This window comes from Rhipicephalus microplus, chromosome 4 (assembly GCF_043290135.1).
Source record: "Rhipicephalus microplus isolate Deutch F79 chromosome 4, USDA_Rmic, whole genome shotgun sequence".
Taxonomy (NCBI): domain Eukaryota; kingdom Metazoa; phylum Arthropoda; class Arachnida; order Ixodida; family Ixodidae; genus Rhipicephalus; species Rhipicephalus microplus.
Window position 1 is genome coordinate 165,394,930 of NC_134703.1, and position 11,666 is coordinate 165,406,595.

Below are 11,666 nucleotides of genomic sequence, written 5' to 3' on the forward strand. Positions count from 1 at the left end.
CACAATCTGGCTCGAATCTGAAGAACGGACATCGGCTGCTGCAATCAACTTGCATGCACATACATTGGAAGCTCGCACAAAGGCTCCACAGAATGACTCCAGCTCACACAAAGCACACAATCGTAATATAAGTGCTGTCAATCTTTGAGAATGAAAACACAATTAATGCTTACACAAACAAGATCGTGCCAACATAATTCCTATGCCTGTACACAAAGCTTACAAAAACTAAATTGCAGGCTAGCAGCTTTCCCTAAAGAGCATTTCAAGGCTAGTCCCATCAAACCCACGGGTGTTCCCTTGCTATACTCTCTAGTTACTTGGAAAAACCATGCACTAAAGTGCGTAGTAAACATGCAAGTGAAAAAATGCACAATCCGGGAATGATAGGAATGGAAAAACTATGCCACATGAACTCACAGTCACACGAACCACAAACTTAGCAATCAAATTCCTAGATGTACACAAGATTGCTTAAATAAGAACACCATAGTCAAACTACTACTTCTGTTTAATTGCTAACTAACTTTGTGACTTTGCACAAGGGTGGCATTTGGCAGTGCACACAGCTTAGTGTGATGCTTGCTGGGTCTCAACAAGTTGTTCTTCTAAACCAAATTGTGCGGTAGCAAAACAGAATCGAATACAAAGAAATTTTCATTAAATAACAGCAGTTTTCACACTTCATACATATTGATGCCTCGCATCTCACTTTGACACTGTTAGCATTTGTCGTATGTTTTTAGAAGGACCAATGTAAAAGCAGGAACAAGTACACAGCTTCGAGTTCCAAAATATCCTTGCCAAATGAAAATGTGACTGCAGATGAGCCATAGATTTTCCCGAGAGTGATGTGTGCACTGGCATTCTTATTTATGCAGCACTCGGTACATCAGGAAAAAATGACACCTACAAAACAAAAACAAGTGTGCCCAGTCTATGACCTCCTGCTCCTCGACCAAACGAACCCCCCCAGAGGCTTTCTTTCTCAAGACTAAGAGAGAATAAAGGTACCTCACAGAAGAGCATAGTCACTAGAGTGGCAGCACAGCACAATACGAAAGTTGGGGACAGGTCCTTCTATCTTTTGTTGTGCCCCAATTTTTGTAATTATTGACGCAACACCAAACCGAGCCATGTGCTTTACTGGAAGAACAGACTAGAATTGTCAGTAGAGTCACTACGGCACAGTAGTTCAACACGGAATCGAGGAATGAGCAACAAGAAAGGGTACAAAGGTGTCAACAAACAAAACAAAACATCACTCTTTGAGATTGAAAAAACGCAGCCGGACACACGAAAGGAAAGGCTACTGAAATGAGTGTGGTGGCTGCAGTGCCTGCAGCTCCGTACGGGACATAGCATCATGACGAGGAGGTGCCGAAGTCCTTGAGGTGTTCCTCGATGTCCACACGGCAGATCGGGCAGCGCTTGTTCGTCATCAGCCACTGGTCCACGCACACAATGTGAAAGAGGTGCATGCAGGGAAGATGCCTGCAACACAAACAAAAACGGTTTGTTAACTGCCTGCCTATACACAATACCTTAAAGGCTCCCTAGAGCTGTGACATATAGGAGAAAAGAAAATTATAGTCACATTAGAATAACAATGTAGGCAATTTATTCGTCAAACACTTGTTAAATTGAACTGCTACTTTTTGTAGAAAAGTGTCAACTGCAAAGAATTCATTCTTCCACAGGAAGTGCTGAATGAATGTTCTGTGTACCTTTTGCCCAGTGTAGCAATATGCACAGTGTAACAATATGGTATTGTTTGAATATTTGAAGCATTCAAATACTCACCATCTCTACTCAACGTTTTTGAAATGCCCCTTGTGGTCACAAAAGGCCACTAGCAAACGGTCATGCGAGAAAATTGAAATCAGCACTTTGAATAAAATAAGAGAAGACTTTTGTAGACTGTAGTTAAGGGGGGAAGAGGCACTTAGCCATCAGGCATCTTATTATTTACCCTAGGGTGATAAATGCTTGTGAGATGGTGTATTTACATGTGCAGATGTCAAATATGAACTCAGTTTTTATGTACCCTATACCGTTTTGTTTTTATTTAGTCTATAATTAAAAGTTCTTTTGATCACCTTTTCAGTAAATTGGCTCTACTGATCTTGCTGAATTAAATGTCATTGCATTCTACAATGATCAAAGAGTGCAGAAAACAAGTTTCATGACTATAACGTTTCTATAACAAACGTTATAAAGCTTATAAGTTCATCTCTCCATTATCGAAGAACGATAATTTTTGTATTTTATTTTTTCTACAAATTTATGGTGTCCTATAGTTGCATATGGCACTTTCTTGCACTCACTAAGCTTCCAGCTTCTCAGCAAGACAAAAATTATCAAATTCCAGTGTACCAAAGCTGAGAAGCGCTTGTCAGGCTTGTCAGAAGAATGAAAGGTGGCCAAAAACTGAAACTGAGAAAATGGCAAAAAATAAAGCTCTGTATATTCAAGAAGTTCTACCCAAACAAAAAATGCTTCTCTTTGCATATAAATGCCTCAGAAAGCACCAAGGCAGTAGTCTTTGTCACACTTCTGTCGTTGCCGCCGCTTTGCATGTTGCAGGAACCTGGAAGATGCTGAACGCTTTCGCTTGGCACTCGTGATCCGACGAGAATCCTTCTCTTCTGCCCGTCTCTCGCTCATGGAGGTTTTCTCTAGCTGAAGTTCTTTGAGGATACGTGTGGAGGCTTCTTTCATTCCTGAATTGAAGCACATAATGACCTCAGCAACTGCAGTCTTAACAGCTATGAGTGAAGCATGCTTCTCTTTAGGCATTAGAGACCATATGACAGAATGGAGTGCCTCGTTTGCATTTTGTGTCTTGCTTCTTTGGCAGCGTTTTAGCAGCTCCTTGTCACAAAGTCGCTTGGACTAGAAGTAGTGCATCACGGTCATTTTGTGGGAAGTTGTAGGTGTGTCTTGGCAGCGATTCTCCCCTTGCAGCAGCAGCATTCTTATTGCACCATGAGTCACTGCCACTTGGGCACAAGGTGTGGTCGGACCTTTCATCAGTCGATGTCACATGATAATATGTGGCCATGGCTGCCCAGTGCGTCACATCTACGTCACCAACATTGGACTTCAGAGCCCAGCCATAAGATGTCGACAATTTCTCTACGACATCACCTGTCAAGCGGCCTCTTCCACTTGCGTGTTTCGCTAGAACCTTTATGCTTTTGAACAAGATTGCGTAGTACGGTACCCATTAGTTTTTGGACATGGTTTATACAGTCCTCTTTTTGAACCTGTATGAAACCACAAACTGTCCAAGTCTTCAATGGCACGGAATGATCTACTGTCCCCATCGCACAGCATCACTGTGTATTGCTGTGTTCCAAGCACCTCTGTGTCACGAGCGCTCCGAACCCGCGAAGAACCGGTTGCTGAAACTGCTTCCAGATGTTGACTCCTCCCCTTCTTCCCCCGCTCGGGCAAAACTAGCCACGGTCGTTTCCCCCGGCAGATCGGCCGCCGCCTCCATCCGAATAGGAATAAACTTGTTTTTAACCGTTCGAGGCTGTCTAAGCTTTTTGGACTACCGCGGTTAACGCGTACGTCTATGGGCCGACGACAACACCGGACATAACAGTGGCGACGAGGAAGTGGATTTGGACCAACGCTACGCAACGATATTGAGAAGCTACAAGCTATGGCTACGCACGGGCTCCCAAATCGGCTACCCGAATTCAACGGCTCATCATGGTCCTCGTGGTTTGGACGCCTGCAATTTTACTTCGAGGCTAACAACATCACTGATGCAGCAATGAAGAGGGCCAACCTGCTAACGCTGTGTGGGGAGCAGACATACGACACAGTCTGTGCCCTGATTCAGCCACGCACTCCAGCAGCCGTTGACTACGACGACATCGTAGCAGCGCTACAAGAGCACTATGACCCAAGGCCATCGGAGGTCTACTGTCGAGCCCGCTTCCAACGGCGAGACCAACTGGAAGGCGAAAAAGTGGCCGAATGCGTAGCGGCTCTCAAAAAGCTCGCTGCTGACTGCAATTTCGGGACCTTGACCGCGACAGCTGCAGCTATTGCGCAGGAGGGAGGATCGACTGCCATACCTGTTAACACCACTATGCTCCCCTTGGACGTTAAGTTGCGTGACCGTTTTGTGTGCGGACTGCGTGACGCAGGCCTACAACAACGCCTGTTCGCGGAGACGGGTCTCACCTTCTCCAAAGCCTACGACATCTCCCAACGAGCGGAGAGCGCCGGTCACCAGCAGAGGGATATTCGACTGAACGTCGAGCCGGTGCATCACACCAGTCAGCAGTCAGGTCATTCCACGTCTAAGGCGAAATAAAGCAGAAAGACACAGCGCTGTTGGCGATGCGACGACATGCACGATCCCCAGGTATGTCGATACAAGACAGCGACCTGCAATTTTTGCCAAAAACTGGGACACATGGAAAAGGCATGCATCTCGAAGCGCAAACAGCTCGGACCGAAGACTTCAGTGCAACGGAACAACAATGTCGACGCATAGGAGGGCCAGACGCAAGATAGAAGCCGAACAGCACTAACGTCATCGGCACTATATGACTTAAACGCCGTTGTGAACCTCGGAACGAGACCGAAGATTACAACTGAAATTATGGTACACCAGCGCCCCATCAGGTTTGAGGTGGATTACGGAGCAGCATGTACGCTCATCAGCGAGGACACTTTTCGCGCTACTTGGCGTGAGAACGCGCCAGCTCTCCAGCAAGACGACACGCAGCTGAGAACGTGGTCCGGACATTCCCTTCCACTGCTGGGCTGTGCCAACGCAGACGTGTACTACAACGGGCAGACCCATCAGCTCCCCTTGCTAGTCGTCCACGGTTCTGGATCAAGCCTTTTAGGACGAAATTGGTTCACCCCCCTTGGAGTGGTCATTGGCGCAGTTCACCACACACCCAGTTATCCGTCAGTGGAGTAGCTTCAAGATAAGTACAAAGCGGTTTTCTCCGAAGAAATACCAGGGAACAACGGACCTCCAGTCACACTGGAGCTGCGGAAGGATGCGACACCAAAATTTTTGAAAGCTAGGTTGGTGCCTTTCGCCCTACGAACGTCAGTCGAGAATGAGCTTGACCGACTGCGGGAACAAGGGATCATCGAACCGACGCAACATTCGGAATGGGCTACACCACTCGTTGTCGTCCGAAAGAAGAACGGTACCCTACGCCTCTGCGGAGACTACCGGAGCACTGTCAACCTGGCGACAAAAGCATCTTCCTACCCACTACCGACACCGGAAGAGGTTTTTAGCACGCTTCGTGGTGGAAAAATCTTCAGCACCTTGGACTTGACACAAGCCTACCAGCAGCTGAAGGTGAGCGAGTCAACGTCTGAACTGCTCACAATAAACACTATTAAGGTTCTTAAAAAGTTAAAAGGCTACCATTCGGAATATCTGCAGCGCCAGCAATCTTCCAGAAATTTATGGAGTCTACACTTAGCGGGATACCAGGTGTTTGCGTCTACTTGGACGATGTTATTGTCGGTGGCGCCTCCAATGAAGAGCACACAGAACGTTTGGAGCTCATTTTGGAAATGCTAGCAAATGCTAATTTGTGCATCAGTAAAGAAAAATGTGTTTTTGCGGTGCCAAAAGTGAAGTTTCTTGGACATCAAATTGACGCGCAGGGTATCCATCCCACTGAAGACAAAGTGTGTGCAATCACCGAAGCACGAGCGCCTACTAACAAGCAAGAACTGCAGTCGTTTTTGGGGCTATTGACGTTCTACGACCGGTTCTCGGAACATCGAGCTACAGTGGCCAACGATCTATATCAGCTCCTGCAGAAAGAAGTCCCATGGACTTGGTCGCCACGCCACCAAGAGTCATTTGTTGCCCTTAAGCAACTACTTCGCAAGACTACTGTTCTGCGACACTACGACGAAAGGAGACCCCTACTGCTAGCCTGTGACGCATCACCATACGGAGTGGGAGCAGTCCTCTCCCAAGTTGACGACCAGGGACGGGAAGCCCCGATCGCTTTTGCTTCGCGCACCCTATCGCAGGCAGAGAGGAATTATTCCCAGCTAGATAAAGAGGGACTTGCCATCGTCTAGGCAGCAGATCACTTTCGGCAGTACATTACCGGCAGGAAAGTGACTTTCATAACAGATCACCGGCCCTTATTGGGTATTATGGGTCCCCAGAAGCCAATGCCACAGACATTGTCGCCGCGAATGACACGATGGTGCATCAAGATGTCGGCATACGATTACGAACTCGTACATCGCACGGGGAAGAAACACCAGAACGCCGACGCACTAAGCCGCCTGCCGCTAGACACCACAATAGATGAACCACCCCCGCCGGGTGATATACTCATGTTCGAGGCGCTGCCAAACCCTCCGCTAATAGCTGACACAGTTGCAGCATCAACGCAGGAGTGCACTGTCTTGAAGAAAGTCTACGCAGCTATACAAGAAGGCAACGTGCAGAAGCTAAAGGGTGAACACTTCAACGCTTACCGCAAGCGAGCTGCGGAGTAGAGCACTCATCGCGGTTGCGTCACCTTGGGATCAAGAGTTGTAATTCCAGAGGCACTTCGCGAACAGGCCATGTCGCTTGTCCACGCAGGTCATCGAGGCATTGTTGCCATGAAAAAGTGCGCCAGAAGTTATATGTGGTGGCCTGGTATCGACCAGGATATAGAATTAACAGTTCACGATTGCCAGCCTTGCCAATGCAACCACAGAAGCCCGCCAAGAGCCCCTATTCCTGAATGGGAAAGACCAGACACGCCTTGGCACACCCTGCACATTGATTTTGCGGGACCTATCGAAGGGTGTTCGTTCCTGGTGGTTGTAGACGCATACACCAAGTGGCTGGAGGTAAAACAAATGGCTACAATGACATCGGCAGCAGTTATCGACACTCTGCGGTCGTCGTTTGCAATGTTTGGCCTACCGGGCAAGGTGGTCTCGGACAACGGCACACCGTTTGTGTCCACGGAGATTCTCAAGTTTTACAGCGACAACGGCGTCTCGTCTGTTACATCAGCTCCTTACCACCCGGCTACAAACGGACAAGCCGAGCGCTACGTGGCTGAGCTAAAGGGCGCCCTTACTAAAGACCAGACTGGGAATATGCAACGCCGCATCGCGCGCTTTCTCTTCAGACAGCACAACACTGTTCAAAGCACTACTGATCAAACGCCAGCGAAATTGATGTTCGGACGAGAAATGAGAACCCAGCTGACAGCAGTTATCCCGGAGCCCTCAGCGAAAGCACCGTCGGAGGAAGAAAAGCTCCCACATAGCAGGATAATTGAAAGTGGACAGCCCATATACGCCCGCCAGTTCCACAGAAAGCCCGGCTGGGTTGAAGCGACGGCACTCAAACGCATAGGTTTACGGTCATGGCTCGTTGACATTGGTGGAAAGGCCACACGCCCCCACCTTAATCAGCTACGCCGTTTAGGTAATTTGCCAAGGGAACCTCCCATTCAAGCAGCCACCTCGACGGAAGCTTCGTTCCACTTAGCCTGGCATCTCGCACCAGATGAATCGACGCCGCCGCCCGTCCCGCCGCCCGCCGGCCCTGAACACAAGAGAAACGACACCCAGCGAGCGGAGGCTTCTCTTCCTAGTGCGTCCAGAGCGTCCACGCGCCCACGGCGGCCCCCAGATCGCTTCCAAGCGACAAGATAAGGAGGGAGGAGATGTTGTGTTCCAAGCACCCCTGTGTCACGAGCGCTCCGAACCCGCGAAGGACCGGTTGCTGAAACTGCTTCCAGATGTTGACTCCTCCCCTTCCCCAGCTCGGGCAAAACGAGCCACCGTCGTTTCCCCCGGCAGTTCGGCCGCCGCCTCCATACGAATAGGAATAAACTTGTTTTAGCCGTTCGAGGCTGTCTAAGCTTTTTGGACTACCGCGACCAACGCGTACGTCTATGGGCCGATGACAACACCGGACATAACAGTAATGCAAGCCGTGACGGGAAATTGAGCGCGCAAAGAGAGTGACTCCTGCTTCCACTTCCATGTGCCCTGATTTTCACTGTGTATTTTTCTGGCCGATGTGCGTTGACTCCCAAACCAAGTAATTTGGGTGCTCTTTTGGTGGTGCACGCTTGCAGCCGGCACAAAAATTTGACAGGACAACATAGTCTCAAACATAGCCAGAAAACATCTCGATAACAACAGGTGACCTCTGGTCATCCATGTGCCATCATATAAGATGGCCACAATACCTGGGTTGTCAAAGCACAGATCTTGGTATAACATTTTCACTGACATGGCGCAATCAGAGAGGACCTTGTTTGCAGCTCTTGTTGCCGCAGGATTCAGTTTATTTTTCAAATGGCTCTGATAGCTTTTGTGGTGAAGTCCCCTGTGAGAAATTCCCGTTACAAAGAAGACGTTCTTTAGGGCTGCCTGGCCATTCCCTGTGCTTTTCACGGCACGAGACGCATGGATATTCACTTCAAATGCAGCGCATTTAGCCTGGCTGGGTACCCTTCCAGAGCTCCACTCACTGTCAACAAAGTTGCGGCACTCTGAAATCAGCTTCTTCGCAAGTCCATATTCTTGCTTCCTTATTTCAATAGAAATGGTCCCGCTGCATGTCAAGCATTTAGCTGTTCTTTCAAGAAGCTTGTTTATCGTGGATAAGTCGACGATCTCGTAGGTAGCCGCTGACGGGTACGAGTCCTCGCGCGCTGTCGTGAGCGTTGGCACCTTGCACTCGCTCGCCGAAGTTGCCGATAAGCTGCTGATCTTATCAGCATTCACTTTCTTCTGTTGTGCACGATCGGCGCTCGTCAAAAAGGTTGTGTCTTTCCTTATGCGCTGCCTATTGCTGATGTCGTCTGGGGGGGTGCCGGGGAAACAGGTGGAGATGTCGGTGTTTCAACCGACGGATCGTGTTCCGTCGCCGCGCCGTCCTGTACTAGGTGCGCGTTGGATATACCCGCGCCAATATCTCTTTTTGCCATAGATTTCTTGCGCTTTTTTCCAAAATTGTGAGGGGTGCGGACCTTGCGATACAGCTTCAGCCTGATAAAAGGTTCAAGCTAGGTTCAAAATGTGGCCGAGAGCGTAAGCCTAACGCACTTGCCGGTGGCTGCGGCGTGCTTGTCAGCCTGGTTAGACCACATGCCTGAATGTGCAGACTTGAAAAACGCTTGCTTCAATTTCTCGCTAGCTCGCGCAGGCTCAGGAAGCTGACAATAACAATGACATGTGAGCGAAATACACTCGCCGCTTCACGTGCGCTCCACTGCCGCATGCAGCAGACAGCTCGGGAAAACTCGGCGGGGAGCGTAGGTTTACCACACTGTCTTGGCGGCTTCGTCAAGCTCGTTCAGCGCCGTATCAGTATACCGTCGAACGTAGAGACTATACAGAGATGCTTGCTCTAGCTCACACGAGTTCAGGAAACCGACGAGAACAAAGTGACATACACTCGCAGCTTCGCGTGTGCTCCGCTGCCACTCGCAGCAGATGGCTCGGGAGGCCCAGCGAATCGGAAGACGCGATTTAGTCATGTGTGCTCACCGCACTAATAGGCTCACGCGAGGGGGCTTTTTTTTTTACGCTGATTCACGGCGTGCATACTGAATGGACAAAAACAAGCGCGGCGGGATATGAAAGAAAAAGGGCGGCTCTTCCGAATGCGACCAAGACAACTGCTGTAGCAAGCGTAGAACGGCAACACCACGGCGCTAAAAAAGTCTGTTTTTCACACGTCCATCGCCAAAAACTCACCTCACTAACGTCGCAAAAACTACTCTCATGGCTAAATTACCAGTCTAAGACCCGTGAAAATTGGCGATATTATGCAGCGATAGTGGGAGAATCCAAATACAGTAGAACCCCCCTGATACGCTTTTTACGGGAGGGTTAAAAAAAGAAAGCGTAATAGCCGGAAAACGCAAAAGCCGAGAAACGCGAAAAATTGAGAAATAAGAGTAGTGGTGAACTGCACATAGTTCTATTTTAATCCTTTCGCTTGAAAAAATCATGCAGCGTTGCCTGGCGCATCTTCTCACGCTCGACAAGCAAAAGGCGTTTTTCAAGCACCTGTAGTGCCATGTGACTCTCGCCATCGCCACTGGTGCACACATATCTTCGCAATAAATCCAGTGCCACTACGGCCGATGAGGACGGTGGCTCCGGTATACGCTCTACCTCCTCCCCAACTTCCTCGTCACTGGCGCACGGATCGACGCACTCAGCCACAATGTCGTCGACGGATAACATAGCGGAGATGACAACGGCGTCGTCAACAGAAGCGTAGTCACGGTACGCGATTCCACTGGCACCAACAGTCTCCGTGGCAGTGTTTAGTTTGTCCAAGCCTGCGAACGCACTGTCTTCAACAGCTTCTGTTGTATCATCTGTGCGCACAACGAAACACTTGTTGAACAGTGTTAAACTGTGGCAGCAGTGACGGCGCTCCACGCCGATGCTAAATAATGCGTCGCATCTAAGATGGTGGCGCCTGCCGGCTGCTGTCTACGCTCCACGCTGACCAGGGACCGGTTTACAATGCACTTGCGGTAGAAGTGCTTTACATTTTTTATTATTCCAGCATCCAAGGGCTGAAGGCGGCTTGTGGTGTTGGCAGGAAGATAAACTACCTTTACGTTCCGCAGCGACGCAGTGTCCTTGGGATGTGCGGAGCAGTTGTCGAGAGAAAGAACGACTTTTCTGTTCTGGCAGCCCAATTTAGAGTCCATGTATCTCAAGAACTCCTCAAAAAGTGAACACGTCATCCACGCCTCGGTATTATTGTTGTAGTGGCAGGGCAGGTGACGGATATTTTAAGGCAGCGTGGGTTTCGAAACCTTCCTATCATCCACGGTTTCATCATTTCCGAACCATCGGAGTTGCACCACAGCAGCACTGTTCGTCGTTCCTTGCTGCATTTTCCACTGTGGCAAGCCTCGCTTTTTAGGCTCAGCGTCTTAGAGGGCTGTACCTTGAAAAAAAAAAGGCTTGCTTCATTGGCATTGTATATGTCTCTCGGCTCGTAGTCCTTTATAATAGACACCACGGTCTCTTTCCAGGCCTCAAAAGTCTCCGTGTTCACGCTTACAGCCTCTCCGTTGACAGTGTGGTAGCATATTCTATGTCTGTTTTTGAAATGGTCGATCCAACCGTTAGATGCACAAAAACCATCGATACGGAGCTTGTCGGTGATCTCGAGTGCCTTTTCTCGCAGGATGGTACCGCTGAAGTTAACTCCTGCGGCCCTGGCTTGTTTGAACCATTCGAAAACGGCCTTGTCAAGCTTCACGTGCTCTGAACTCCGAACTTGCTTGCACTTGACGTCAAACGTTCGGGCATTTTTTTTAAGTTCGATCCATTTTGCAACGATGGAGTTCAAGGTGGAAGGCGTCAATCCTAACTCCTTCGCTACGCACACCTTCTTCCACGTCGGGTTCTCTTTCACAACCCGGAGAATGTTCAACTTCTTTTGCAGCGAAAGTGATTTCCCCTTTCTTGATGTCATCCTGTTTGAAGACTATTTGGAGCGTTGGAAGTGTAAAGGCACTATGCTGCACGCTCGTATAACCTGCACAACGACTGACGCAAAACAAAGGCAATGCGAGAAGACCGCAGCAAGCACGGGTAGCACGGGCGCGCATGGACGATGGTGATGGCGATCGGACTATACCCTTTGAATC

At 49.1% G+C, this 11,666-nt stretch overlaps 2 protein-coding genes across 9 annotated transcripts in view; one reads left to right on the forward strand and one right to left on the reverse strand.

The window, feature by feature from the left end:
• LOC119172939 (uncharacterized) overlaps positions 1-11,666 on the forward strand; it is a 1,216,589-nt gene that overhangs the window by 216,718 nt on the left and 988,205 nt on the right. The gene's annotated exons all lie outside the window — the stretch shown is intronic.
• Positions 666-11,666, reverse strand: part of LOC142813825 (uncharacterized) — a 33,740-nt gene continuing 22,739 nt past the window's right edge. Inside the window, exon 6 of the mRNA XM_075891761.1 lies at positions 666-1,494. Coding sequence (XP_075747876.1) covers positions 1,365-1,494 — 130 coding nt within the window. The 3' untranslated portion in view covers positions 666-1,364. The remainder of the gene's footprint in view (positions 1,495-11,666) is intronic.